This window comes from Haemaphysalis longicornis, unplaced genomic scaffold (assembly GCF_048455015.1).
Source record: "Haemaphysalis longicornis isolate Haplotype H1 unplaced genomic scaffold, Haemaphysalis longicornis Haplotype H1 scaffold_4, whole genome shotgun sequence".
Lineage (NCBI taxonomy): Eukaryota > Metazoa > Arthropoda > Arachnida > Ixodida > Ixodidae > Haemaphysalis > Haemaphysalis longicornis.
This window is the reverse complement of record NW_027526361.1, coordinates 42,879,096-42,893,505: the sequence shown is the minus strand read 5'-3', so window position 1 is coordinate 42,893,505 and position 14,410 is coordinate 42,879,096. Positions and strand designations below refer to the sequence as shown.

The following is a 14,410-nucleotide window of genomic DNA, read 5'->3' as shown; positions in this document are numbered from 1 at the left end:
CACGTCACACATCGTGAAGAACCCAGCCTACGAAGTCATTCACGGCTGGTCTTAGCTGGGAATTTGACCATAAACCAGCTGGATCCTAGGACCAGCTACCGTTTTCTCTAAAATTCTGTCCAAAACTAAGAAGGAGAGGGTATGGGAGCGGGATATCCCACAAAAACGTACGCCTCCGCCTCTCAGGCGGCGGCCCGCAATCTTCGAGTACAGGCAGCGTCCAAGGCTAGTTGGACGACGGCTTTTTTTAACAAGCTAAACCTCTATTTAGTGGCTATAGTCAGCATCGTAGATAAATTTTTCCGTGACAGGAGCTGAGCCACGGCCGCTCGACGGAAACAACCTTGTTTCCATCGAGCGGCCGTGGCTGAGCAGGCAAGTCGGTCACTGTTTTGATTTAAGCGGGCTCTTTTCCAGCCAGGGATGGTGCTGCCGCCTAGGAGAAGCAGTAGGAACTACTCACGCGAGTTCCCAGCACGGCGGCTAACGGGCGGTCACATAGTTTAGCCGATTTCACAAGTTATATCAACGTTTTGACGCTAGTTATCGTATATAAACACCGACAAGGTGAGGGTTAATAGCCCACGCATTCACTGCCGAAAGCCTTTTGACGATGTTTACGTCCGTGCAAAAAGATTTAACCGAAATCGAAGCTGAAATAAATCTTAGCAGCAATCGTAGCAAAAGAACCTGCTGAGGGTCTCTGGCCCTGCTTAGTGCTAAAGTTAGTGCCTTTTTGAAACACGTGTACACAGCAAAAGTTTCTGCATACATTTATTTTGCATTTCCATATATAAAAAAAAAAGAAAGAAAAGCGTTTAGCAAAGTTCCGCATATATCCCGCCCTTTCACCACGAAATGTTGATGTCCCAAATGTAGCGCGGAAAAATGTAGAGCGGGAAACTGCACGCACTAACAATTTCGCGTACTGTATTTTCTTCGCACAATCACTACCGTATCTTATTTTTGAGTCTGGTAATGTACTAAAACCAACTGAAAATTATATTGAAGTGTGATTTGGATCCACTGCCCCAATGTGTTGTATGTCTGTCTGTTATTTTGCCAGCCTGTACGATTAGGGCGTTATTTTTACTGGGACACCTCGCACTCCTGCTTGGTGCAATTTTTGTGGCCTGCAGTTTTTTAAATAACAAATAAATAAATAGACAAATAAATAAATAAGTGACGGCGATAATTCCCCTTTTTTGTCTGCTATTTCCGGCCACTGGCTTCCCCGGCCCTCACTTTAGTTGAAAGGCTAGTTGAAATCCCTCCACCGGCTGTAGGGTCCCTTTAGTGCCCCTTTGGGCCACTTTGAGAACAGCGCATATTTGTGCTTAAAATTTCAATTATTAAAACAATCGCCACCCTGAGCCCAAAAGTTGAATAAAAAGGCAACATAAATACCAAAAAGTCATGACAGTCGCATTCTAGCGGCAAAGAAATTATTCGCATAGGCGTCGAGTGTCGCGAAGACCTGGGCGCTGCGAGTATTTGTACCTCTGGCACCCCACAGCGTGGTGTGTTAATACCGGCCGCGATTAAATATTTTGGGGACGAAGCAATTTTGCAAATACTGCACCCAAGAGATGCTAGAGCCGTGCGAAAAGTAATGTACCGCAACCCCGAAACGCGGCTATGCCACAGACTGTAGCAGACGCCCGGCCCGCGCGCTTTTTACGTCACTGAAATAGGTGTACGCACCGCATTACGATTGACGATTAAAAAGGTTCATGCGAAATTAAAAAAAATTGTATGTATTTTCAAAGTGCATAACAGTAATTTTAAATATTTTTAAACCAATAAAAAGTCTTTACGTAATCTATATTTTTTTAAAGGCCGCTGCCACTAGGGTGGAGGAGCGTTGGTGTTGCTTTTTCTGCCGCCGTCGTTTATCTCTTTGTTGTGTGTGCTTTATTGTTCGACTGGATAAGTGTGTTCCAAAGTTGACACGGCGCGCTTTGTGCTAAGGGCAATTCAGAGGGGTGTTCATTCGAGGTCGTAGATTGGGCGATTTGTTGTCAATATTGTGCAAAAGTTAGCTGAGAGACTACCAGACAGAAGACGCAGCTAGTTACGCGGGGTGAGTATGTGACACCTGCATGAGCGCGAGGGCGGCATGGCGTTGCTTACAAACGGCCGTTTTGGCCGTTATTCCAAACTGACAGGACGCTCGACCATGAGACCGTGGTTGAAAAGTTCGAACGGGACGTTCTACTTAGCGCATAGTCTCATAGATGAAAATCGGCGTTCTTTTTTATTGCGAGCGACGTAAAGTTTCGTTTCCGAGCCAGCTAATAGTTTGTGGGGCGTTAAACGCCTAAACTATGCGTTTTAGTTGAATGTCAACAGGCGTATGCAAGACGCCTGAAGCTCAGTTGTAACAAACTGGCCCCCCGGCAAGGCGCTGCCTTAGCTACCGAACTTCTCCCCGTGAAACCGCTTATCTAGCGGTCACCGTGCGCGTCCGGTGTGAAACACCACGTTTTTGAGGCCGCGTCTGTGGTGGAGTTCGCAGACGCGCTCCCACGTCTATTCGCAGCGTTTTAACGGTTCTTCTGTTAGGTATAATTGACGCAAGTACTTTCTATGATTACGAACGTTTTGTTTCGCGCAGTGTGGAGTTATACTTCCTCGCAAATATTTGTTCCTAGTTGCAAATTATGCACTTTTTCCCGCCTCTTGGGAAACTGCTTTCAAGAAGCTTCAAGTTGCCTGTCATGTATTAAAGGCACAATGGTGGGATTCTCTGTGTTCCGCCTTTGAATTTTCTGTAGCAGCGCGCAGTTATTCGGCGATTATATTTGAACTTCAGTGTGACGAACTTTAGGTGCGCCGATGTGGTTTTGGGATGCATTTCTGGCTTTGAAGAACACGATTCCCACAGAATTCCTTGGGTTTTTTCTTTCTTGTAAGGGTGACTTGAAGGTGCACCGCGTTTATTTAAAAAAAAAAAAAAAGGCAAGGAAGGCTGTGTACGGCAATGCATTTAACGGCTTGCATATGCTATTTGCATTTTTAACCCTAAGTAAGTCATTGCAAGTCCACTTACAACGCTTGTGTGGTGTTACGTGCAAAGCAAAATCAAATAACCGAATTCCGCAAAATACGACAAGCGTTCTTGGGGTAGCAATTTTTAGCAATTTCGAAACCAGAACTTTTGTTCAGTTTTTTTTTGTTTTTATAAGTTTTATATATAGGTTTATAAGTTTTATATATAAGTAAATGCTTTGCAATTCTGGGTGCAGGCCATTCATTATCAATGGGTGAACTTGGCTGTGATTTCAGTGCACTATGAGCTGCAGTCTTATCAACTAATGTGCTTGGTTTTATCAGCTGACATCTTTTTGTGTGAATCTGCCTGATATGCACAGTGACGACTAAGCTGGCTCACTGTCAGGAAAGGTGCGGTCGCTAGGGCAGTGTATATAAAACTAAAGCCGCTGGAAGAAGTGATGAAAGCCCTCTAAATGAAGTGCTGTTTTAATCGCCCGCTGTGACCTGTCAGGGGCTGTCATGTCAGCAGCTTTTTATCAAGCTGTGCACGGCTGTAGCACTTTGCTCTTAGCAGCAACAACGAAATTCTGGGATTTGATACTGCGTGAAGGAATTCCGGCACATATATTGTCACAATGAATAGCTGCAACGATGATGGAAAAAATGTTGAACTTGCAGCTGGTTTGGCAGTGAACTGATGAGCTAAAATATAAAAGCCTTCATGTCGGGCATGATGTGACATTTTTTAACCAGGATCGACTGCTGGGCTAGTCCATAATGAGTGTGGGCCAAGGCAGGTAAGACATGCAGCATGGGAATGTGCATATTTGCTTTGTCTCTTGATTTGGGTTCTTTCTTAAAAGTGCAACATTTCGAAATACAGTCGGCTCTCGTTAAGATGGAGTTGAAGGCATGAGAAAAGTTGGAAATTGGCCAGTTCTGTAGCACATTCTGCATTGAACGGTACAGGCAGGGTGAGAAAGTCCATGACAGCATGAATTGCACTGAGCAATTACCTGTTGTGATGCCAACCCCCTTTGACCTAACTACAAAAAGCCCTTTTTCTATGCAAAACTTGGAAGTCACGTTGTCAGTACCACCGCAAGCCACCTACATACAAAGCTCACTGTACTCAATATTGCTTTAAGCCAACCTGTGCACCCCTATGGAAGCACTGTTTCTTTAGTCAGTACCAGGCAGGTGGGAGAAAGTTTGTAGCGCAAAGTTTATCGTACATAGTCCGTAGTGTTTGAGGAAGTCTGTCGCTTCTCAACTAACCAAAGCAGAGGCAGTCACAGCTTACCCACCAATTGTGCTGCGATGTCATTCCTGTTAATCTTGCTGGTTCTCAGTGGCCTCCGCATAAGCAGCCTGCTCTAACTTTAATTCTCACCCCCATGGTAGAAGAAACGGCTGATAGTACGTTCAGAAGCGAGACCTGCAGGTGGGTAGCCATTCCCAAAAAGTGTTGTGGATTCCCATATCTGGCACAAGTGTGGCAAAACCAAATTTGAGTTTCCAGATTTGGCACTGTTGCCTTGTGTTGCGATGAGAAATTACAGGCTTCTTTGCAGTATTCCTACTTCATTCACTGTTGGAAGTGCTTGCGTATCTGTGTGTCTCGGTGGGGACAGGGGTGTGTTCCTGTTCACCTTTACATTAAGAGTATGCACCTGATTAACATCGAGTGGGCAGTGCTTTGTGCTTAAATCGGTGATATGTAGAGCAATGCGAAAGAGAGCTTGGCAAAGTCTGCAACAAAAATGCGTTTTAAGCATGCTGCTTTCGGTGCACTCTGGTAACCAGGAATGGCCCTTGGAATTCTTTTTGCTTTGTGTAAGGGGTAGGTCTATGCGCAGGCACTTGAAAGGAGCTGTTGAAAGTCAGCGCTCTCCCTTTTCAAGTTTTCGTCTAGTTTGCGCTGTTACCCGCCATGGAACAGTACCAACTAGCCCAGCTTACAACACTCCTGCAAAGAAGCTGCACTGACTTATCGGGTTAGGCGGGTTTTGCGTGGTGTGCATTGCAAATGTTGGAACTACACTTGCAACCGGCCTCTTTTTTTTTTTTTTTTTTTTCCACCTATTCAGAGCTTGGATTCGCTTTGCAGGATTTTTATTAGCCGCAAATAGCTCAGTTATTTGCAAAATACTATCCGTGCTACGTTTGGTTTTGATTTTACCTGTCTCCCTCTTCCTTTCATTTTTTTTTTCTTTTGTTTAATTTTTTTCGTGTTTTTTGGCACGTTTTTGTTCCCTTTTTCCCCCTGTGTGTGAAGACCAGGTCCCAGGCATGTGGTGCGGGGATTGGAGCCAGCTCCCGCAGGAGTGCCTGCGTTTCCTGAGCTCCAGTTCGCCAAGCGAGCCCTTCTTAGAGGTGTGTTGGCATTCCTTTTAAGTGAATTTGTGGGACTGGCTTTTCCTACAACAATTTGTGGGTCCCTTCTTCTTTTTCAACTTTATTCACGAATCCTGTGGAATAGCAAGACCGACTGGTAAAGAAGGACTAGTTGCAGTGATTTTAAATGCCATGCTCCTAGGGAAAACACTAATTGCTGGGTGCCTTGCGAGTCGGGGACACTTAGCTGCAAAATTTAGCCTTTGTAGCTGCTTGCACTTGTAGCAGATAGGTGGTTCTCAGCTAGTTTAAGCAGTTAGGTTACTCTCCAGAAGTATTTAAAACTTCATTTTTTTTTTTCAATTTCGTGATACTACAACAGCAGCTGAACATAGCCCAAGCAATTAGGCCTGATAATTTTTAAAACAACAATGGGATAGTGTTGTTTATTATGTAGTCGTGTTTTCTGTGGCTGAAAGTGAGGTTCTACTCTTTTCGCATAACATGCACCACAGCCAGCGGAAGAAAAATGTGCAAATATTTGCAATGGTGATTAGGTGACCGAGCTGTATGCCATCTTTTGCTGTTCACCATGCAAGTGTATTCGAGGTAACTTCACACCATCTGCTAGCTGGTAGTGTCGGACAGCGTCCCTAAAGATGACTACTTCGGGGCTCTTTTATATTCCTAGAAATGGGAGGGAACAGTGGAGTATTGTTTTTTTCTAAACAAATATCTTTGTCACGAACACATACCAAAATGGTTATCTTCAGCTCAAACGAAAAGTTGCTCTGTCTTTAGTGTCCCTTTAATAATTTGCAGCAGATCATTAAATCTTTTTTATGTTCATGTTTAGCTCTGTTGCTTACATCATCGATGAATAATTTATTTCCTTGTTGGCAATCGCAGGAAGCCAGGTCGTTGCTCTATACGTTGGGTAAGTGACCAGTACTTTAAGCTTTCTTGCCTGGCGGTCGTTGTGTGCAGTGTGTGGGTAAGCTGGCTGTGTTTCTCACTCCAGGAAATGCTGAAGACGGGAACAGTCACCTCGTCCGAATTGCCTGTCTCGGCCCCTTCCTCTTTGGCTGCACGTTCTTCAGCAAGGATTGCGAGATATGGGCCCGGAGCGCTGGGTTGTACTACAGCCGTGCCCAGTAAGCACGCCTGCCATCTTGTAGAGCTGTTTTTGCATTCATGCCATAAGGCTGCTGTGTGCGTTGAGCGTGACAGCTTGGCGTTCGTGTTGCAGGCTGGTTGACAGTACCAATGCGGAAATTCGTGAGGCCATCCTAGTCCTGGACACCTTTGCCTACCACGTCTCCTTCGTCCTTGTTGTCGTGAGTAATGCCCTGTCAAACGTGCCTATTTAAGTGCACTTATGCCGAGTGCACTCGGGCTCCCCGAATGACACTTTGGCTGCGCGCTGCTAAACGGCGAATTGAAGTGCTCTTGGCCGTGATGTCAGTGACGATAGCTGGCGTAAATATTTCACAAAATTACTTGAAATTACACCTGTTTGTCGCGTGAGAAATAATGTAAGCACTTTACGGTGTTTACATTGTTCAACGCTGCATTCGGTGTATTTTACAAGTCCACAAAAAAACGTAGTTGGGACTGCGACTGAAGATCGGCTGTCATAATTTCATTGTTATGCGCTGAGCAGCGAATCGCAGCAGTATTATCGTCGAGGGAAAATTATCAGAGGGCGGGGATTATAACCAAAAAGACTGAACCGGGAGCGCGACCACAAAAACTACCGTACTTACCCGATTCTAACGCGCACCCGATTTTCCTGGGGAAAAAAACGAAAAAACTTGCACCTCCGATTGTAACGCGCACGGAACTTTGTGACCCAGACAAACGAATGCGAGAGAAATGGGCGATTTATTTCCCGAAGTAATATCACTCATCTCACTCCTCGTCGCTTTCCGCTGACCACATTATCTCGTCCACAGTGCCGTCAAGAGCGTTCGCGATGCCACACTTCTGAATGAACGTTCAACCATGGTCTATGAGATCGTGGCCCACGCCTCGCACGCCCCTCCCGCGAGCTTCTCCAGAGGCGCACGCTTCAGCCGACCGCTCGTTTAAAGCGCGCAAGTGGAACGATTTGACGATTTGTGTGAACGGCGATAGAAAAGCCTAGGCGCCTATGCTATGCTTCCTGCGTCCGAAAAATCGTTGCTAAAAGCTTTGGCGCCATCTTGACACGGCGATGGCGATGGGTGGGACGAAATTTCCGCTGTTTTGGCAGTTTCGGTTTCGTATCCGATTCTAACACGCATGCGATTTTTCGGCCTATTTTTTCGGAAAAAAGGTGCGCGTTAGAATCGGGTAATTACGGTACCTACCCGAACGCCGCAGAGAACGGCGGCCATGGAACAACACCTCACCAGGCGGCGCTGGCACTTCGTTGGGCAAGGGATTATTTTCTTCTTTATCGTCGCTGCTTCCCATTTTGTAAAAACAAATCAACGATAAATCCGTAATTAAATTTTAACATTTTTGGACATTAAACGCTTGTTCTTTTATGTTACTTTTCCCAATTCTTGACACCTGCAGCCGAGACAACTCACTTGGCGAGCCGGCCTGGGTAAACTGTGTTTCGGGAACACACTCAGCTTAAAGTGCATTCGGTGGTAAGTGTCATTCGGATTTGCCGTTAAGCTGCGTCTGAATGACATTTTAGCCGAGTGCACTCTGTGGAAGTGCACTGAAATAGGCATGTTTGACAGGGGTATAACCCTTTCTTGCCTTGCAAAGCACACTGGGGGTGGAATTTTGTTTGCATGTGGTGGGGGTCTGTTGCTAAAACTGTGGCATTCCTGCAGTGCTCCGAGCATGGAGAGGGGCCCTGCACTGGTCCCCGTTTGTCCGAAAAGTACAAGCTTTTTCTGGAAGATTTCGATCGGGAAACCATCTACACGAACGTCAAGACGCTTGTGGAGTCATCAGACATCTTCAAGCTATTTCGGTGGGTGTCATGGTGGGGTGTAGGGGCTGATTTTATTCTTTTGATGCTGCAGCCACCTTCATGGTCGGTGGGCGCATCACCATGACAGGCAGTCTAGCTGTTCAGTATGGTGTATCCCATATTAGAGAGGATTTTTTTTTTATTTGACTCTCTTAGTGAAAAATTGGAGGTTGAATTTTTTGAAATTTTTTTTAGGGTTTAGTTTGTGAACCAAACATTCAAGCTTTCTCATGTTTAATGAAATTTCAGTCCATAAAACAATGCCTTTATGCATTCAAGCTACCTGAGCATTTTAATTAACTGTTAGCTTAAAAACTTGGTTCCAAATGCAGTACAACTTATTGAAGTATACGCAGGCAAAGTTTCCTGTATTTGTATTCTTGGCCTGGGCCATATTGTTTTGAAGGAGACATAAAGAATCGAGAATTGACATTGTCTTTTACAGTTTGTGTTGAGTGCTGAAAAATTCCAGTTCAGTGTGCACAGTTGGTGGATGGGTTTGTTCAAGACATGCATGCACCCATATGCTGCTGGTTCAACCACTTTTAACCATCTGGGTGTTCAGTTGTACTAAGCAAAGGATTCAGGTGTGCTTGAAGGAGTACTGACATGAAATTTAAAAGCTGAGATAACTATGTAAAATGCTTCCTTTTTATCAGGAGATATCTCCCAGCAAGTTTCAACAGCAACTGTTCGGCATAACATATTTTAAATCCATTTTAATCTTTGCCCGCACAAGAAAGCCCAGAGCAGGCCGACGTGACATCATCTGCTACTTGCCCTAAACTGCCGATGTCGGGGCTCCTGTGACGAAGCCGACGCACTGGCTATGGTTGGCGCGCGCTGCTTTGGTGTGTGTACAGGTCATGGTTTTGGGACTGAGGTCATGCTTCCCGGGCACGTGGGGACGGTGAAAACCTCAAGCCGGTCTGGGCGCGCGCGCGCGTCCAGAGCGGCAGCGGTACGGCAAGAATGGTGACGTCACGTGATACCTCCTGTCATGGCGGCCACTCGGCGTTTGTTTTGTTGAAACCGAAACTGACACGAATAAACGACGTAAATGATCGTTTACGCTGGGTTCGACCGTCTAATGTGTCATTCTATGATTAGTGGGCTGGTAGGCACGCATAGCAGCGAAAAAAGCGGGACACGAAAATTTTGTGTCAGTACTCCTTTAATATTCTTAGGATAAAACTAGCTTAACTTTAAGAAAATGTGAGTGGGCAGCAAATTTAAAGTGCAGATGTGGAATTCTCCGGTGTACAGTGCCTGGAAAAAATGACAACTAAGAATTTTCCCCACTGCAGTATTGCCAGTTTTTCTTCTTTCTTTGTGCATTCGTACCCTGCAGGAAAAAATTGACGATAAGTGTGCTAAGGGAGGACCAGATACAATGCTGCTTCATGATTGCACTCAAAGCGTGTAAGTGCCGTTGACCCTAACATCTGCTTTATCATTTTGATCGTTGCTTGTGGCGGGAACTTCATGTGGGCTTGGGGACACTGGTATGGGTGCTGAAGACTACTGCCTAATACCCCTGTCACACGGGCACTTTCAGTCGCGGTTGAGTCGATCCGGATCGAGCTCAATCCTGGTTTCTCAAGTGCGATCGAACGAAAGCGGCGATACTCTCGTCCCTGCTCAGTAATGGCTCAGAAGGTGACAAATTCAACTAACGCCACAAATTGTGTCAAATAACTTGACCCAAATAAGCGTGCGGTAACATTTACATAGTTACGCATGCCTACGACCGCGTGAAGTTGCCGGATGCCGGCCGCAAGTTCATTGTTAGCGCCATCTGGCGTACACGAGCACAACCGGTGCAACTTCTCGATCGCGATTGAAACGTGCCATGTAGCAGCGGCAGTGCAACAAACGCGCTCGAAAACTCGATCGCGCTTCACTTCAATTGCAATTGAAAGTGCCCGTGTGACAGGGGTATAACTCTGCCTGTACCAAACCTGAAGCTTCTCGCACTGTAAAGATACAAAAAAGTTAGGTGCAAGTTTATGTTAAAGTGGCCGAAAAGAATTGTTGACTTTGCTTTATTCGAAAGATTGGGCAGTTCAGGCTTCACTACAAGCTTTCTTAGTGGCAAATGAGGCCACTATGAATTAAGAGTTGGTGCAGAGGGTGGTGGACTTCTAAATATGGTGTATTTGGAAACTATACCAAGCACTGAGGAGAGAAGCCAAGAGAGAGAGAGAGAGAGAATTAAGTTGTACTGACTCCATGCCAAAAAGGCATGGTCTATTATTAAGGAACTGAAAGTTTAGCTATTGCCAATCGAAAAAAAACCTGGCTAAACCAAGGAGAGTGTGGGTGATTTCAGATAAGAGCGAACTAAGTGTGGCTCGTCATCCCCTTCAGTATGCTTGAAAATGCAGGGGTGAGACGGCTGCGCATATTGCGCAGTTTTGATACAAATTTGTTTTCCTGCGCCAGGCTGCTTCATAAGCTTGAAAATTGCAAAAATTGCGCCAAACTGCTCCAAAACAGTCTGAGAGCCAAGGATTTTAACGCTCCCGTCAGTTTAACGGAGAAAAATGCTTACAGCTGGCATAATTTTCCAGCATCTTCAAGGTGATGCTGTTTGTAAAGGTTTAATTGATTAATCATTCAATAAAAAACCTGCATAAAATTGTCCCTGAGATAGTTTTTACGAAAGTCACATGTTATGTTCTGTGAGTTTTTAAAGTTTTCCCATCAAAAAACATTGCAAAGTCCAGTAGAAAAACTGCTTCTGTGTACTGAGGCGACAAACTACTTGTGATGAAAAAAACTATTTTTCGGAGCGCCGTATCTCCAGAACGGCATTATTGATTACTGGGCGCCGCCGTCTTGGTGGGGTGAACATTGGAAAACATGCCCGTCGGGCGAAGCAGTTGCTCATGGTTCAGGCACAGTGCTCTTCGCCGATTTCTACCGAGGTTTTGGTTACGAGGTTAGCTGGGTTTACTTTTAGTCGTTTGATCTGTTGCGGGAAGTTGCGCGACTCAAAAAAGGGAGTTAATCAAAAACAATTTGGTGCCCGCGAATTCGCCGTGCTTTGGCCTTGAGTGTGAGGCGCGGTGCGGGCTTGAAGTGACATTTCAGACTCATTGCAGTGTTGCAAAACGCCGAGTTATTGCTGCCTTTGACGGCGAGCTTGGCAGCGGCGGGAATGAGACGATTGACACTGCAGAAGTGGCGGCACAGGCTACATCTCCGTGTCCAATAGCGGGACGGGCTATTATTGCACGCTAGTAATGATTCATCTATCTGAAGTGAAATTTAATGCCAAATTGGAGGGGGATAAACATGCCAACGTTACTCCAATTACGATCGTATTGAACGTGCACCTTGGGGATTGAAATGGGAGGGCTGGTTGGGTGCGACGACTGTCACCTCGTTTCGTGCAACTTTTGCCGTGACTCTACACTTGTGCATAAAGCTGAGTCTGGGTTTACAAAAATGATGATTTCGGCATTCACATGAAAATAAAAATGCCCTACGATTGCGTAGATTTTTCAATTCGAAATTCACAATGGCTCTCCATAGTGCAGTTCGTACCTTGTGATGCACTGGTAGAGAAAACTTAATTGAAAAGCTGTTTCAGTGTTATGTACGTTCAAAACCGATTAAAAAGTAAAAAGTGCACTCCCCCCCCCCCCTTCCCCTCCTCGAGTTGCCAAAAATTTGATTTTTCAGGCATCTGCTCAGTTTAAGCCTGGTGTACTTTTATCTAAAGTTTTGCTGCTGTCAAGAGTATAAATTTTTTGCAATAAAATGTCAAGTTCGGCCCACAGCGCAATTTTATTCAAACTTTGAACCTAAATATTACAAAAAGTACCTAAATTTTACTCTTGTGTGGTCCTTGCAGTTCTAAAAAATCAACTGAATAATATTATCCTGTACTGAGCCGTTCAGATGCAACCGGCATGCAAGTTTGAAGAAAAAACTGAAACACCAATTTCAGGAGCTAATATAAAAAAAACATCTTCAGTTTTTCTCATTCCCCCCAAATGTAGGCGACGAACATGTACTTGCATTTACATGTACTTGCATAATCATTAAGAACATGCTGCATTATTTAATCGTGGAGTGTGTACAGCGCGATAAATATACCCAGCCCTCCACGACGTACTGTAGAGATAGCGATTTCCCTCAGATTTGTATAGATTATGTATGTTTTGTATAAAAGACAAATGATCCCTTTACGGATACAATAAGCTAGAATGTAACAGAAAAAATGGAATTTTTAATGTCCCACGTTAGCACCATAACAAGCAATATGTGCCCAATTTAAAGCATATGGATCGGGGGAAAAAAACGACAAAACTATTAGGTTCAGCCCCATATTTAAAAAAAGTGCTCTCAAGTTTTGTGAAATTCTCCCTAAATTTACTTTGTTTAGAAGTAGAAACGCCTTGGATCATGTCGATGCTGTAGTGTGTACAACATGAGAATGGAGCCCTGTGTCAGCCATGCTGCTCGGGGTGCTCAGACCAGTAAATAGCGGTATAGCTATGTTCTTAATGTACATCTAATTCTTTTGTACAAAAGGCAAAATATCACGGTTGATATGAAATTAGAAAGAATACAGTAGAAAAATGGCAGTTTCAAAGTTAACATTTGACGTCGTAAACATTCGTCGCCCTATTGAAATTGCATACCGCTGTGTAGCAGCTGTCTAGTTAAAGAGTACGCAGAGGCCGTTCTGCTTGTAGATCACATGTACCTGCTGCTGACCCCTTAAATTTTTATAAAAAAACTGCAAAATGTGGTCACCAGCTATGTACACAGGCCACAAACGATGTTTACTACGCCCAGGAAAGAGCAAGTGAGCGAGCACAACGCATGCCGTTCGATGTTTCCAGTAATGGCGTTGGTAGCATAACAGGTGTGGGCTACGACTTTTAGTTAAAGGTGGGTACAGTGATTGGTTGCTAGTTCTGTTGTAAGCACCAGGGTCATGCATCACTGCGTTTTATTAAGATTTTGGTGAATTCAAGGTAGCAAGCTGCACATACAAGGCTGGGTGCCACAGCTTGTGTAGACATGCTTCTGCAGTTGCTATGTTCGGCACCTTATAACTGTGAACACTGGGCAGCTACTGTCCACTTTCAGCACTGACATTAGCGCCGGCGTTCCCTTTGTCTGAGTCAATGAAATGTTCTTTGTATGAAGTTGGTCGCGATATATCTGTTGACGCAGCCACTGCTTCCGTATGGGCCGGAGCTCCGCACGTACAGTAGGAAAATGTGAGCAGCGATGAGCATTGTAATACAGAAGAGAAATCAATTATATAGAATATTAAAACACGCAAAACATCATGCTAAAGTGCCGGGGTAGGCATATGCATAGTAACGAAGAGAAAAAGTGCTCCGTCTCATATTCCGTAGCACGCATGCAGGAAAGATTGCTGGGGTGTATGCTGGTGCGCAAGTTCGCATTGCATATACGCGTTTCGTCGTGCACCGCTGTCACAGGTCCCCATGAAAGCTGATAGTGGACGTGCACAGAAACAAGATCCCCGTGTTGCAAAACAGCAAAACAAATGTTTATGGCCAGAAGTCGATAGGCAATCGCACGTCGCACTGTGCGGATTCATCGCTGTCGGCTTTGCGCTTCATTTCAAGGGAACCAATAGAAACTATTCGGCAGCCTGCTCGCGGCGTTCTTGAAAATGTTGCGGGAGCCGTAGACCCAGCAGCACACAGAAAAAGGCATTACTATCCTGACTTTTTCACGACGACTGCGGATTCTCTGCCCTGTACTGCCCCTACCACGGCTCCTTTGGGCTGACCTACGTCCGATTTTTGCTGGTGTCGCTGCTCGGCGGCGCTGTAGTCGTGCTCGAAACACCAGTGCACGGAGCCTATACAAAGTCACCTGGATCCCACATGACAACCACAGTTCCTCCGCCCCCAACGCCCACCCTACATTCCCCAGAAATATTCAGTCTTTCGAGCATGAGAGACTCGCCTTTTGTGTACTTCTCATTTCCCCAATAGTGTTGACTTGATGGTGCGCTGAAAATGAATGCAGAGTTCAATTTACTGGCATCTGTAGTTAGGTTCCTGGCATTTTCCGTGTGTGCAACATAAATGTGCTAGTTGG

At 45.1% G+C, this 14,410-nt stretch overlaps 1 protein-coding gene across 4 annotated transcripts in view; it reads left to right on the top strand.

Moving 5' to 3' along the window:
* Positions 1-1,869: 1,869 nt before the first annotated feature.
* LOC144178592 (uncharacterized) overlaps positions 1,870-14,410 on the top strand; it is a 96,774-nt gene continuing 84,233 nt past the window's right edge. For 3 of the 4 annotated variants that reach the window (XM_077706554.1, XM_077706553.1, XM_077706550.1), the window contains exons 1-7: positions 1,870-2,083; positions 5,276-5,373; positions 6,244-6,271; positions 6,356-6,488; positions 6,584-6,671; positions 8,166-8,308; positions 9,660-9,730. In XM_077706554.1, coding sequence (XP_077562680.1) covers positions 5,290-5,373; positions 6,244-6,271; positions 6,356-6,488; positions 6,584-6,671; positions 8,166-8,308; positions 9,660-9,730 — 547 coding nt within the window. In that variant the 5' untranslated portion in view covers positions 1,870-2,083; positions 5,276-5,289. The remainder of the gene's footprint in view (positions 2,084-5,275; positions 5,374-6,243; positions 6,272-6,355; positions 6,489-6,583; positions 6,672-8,165; positions 8,309-9,659; positions 9,731-14,410) is intronic. The other variant, XM_077706552.1, reaches the window with a different exon arrangement.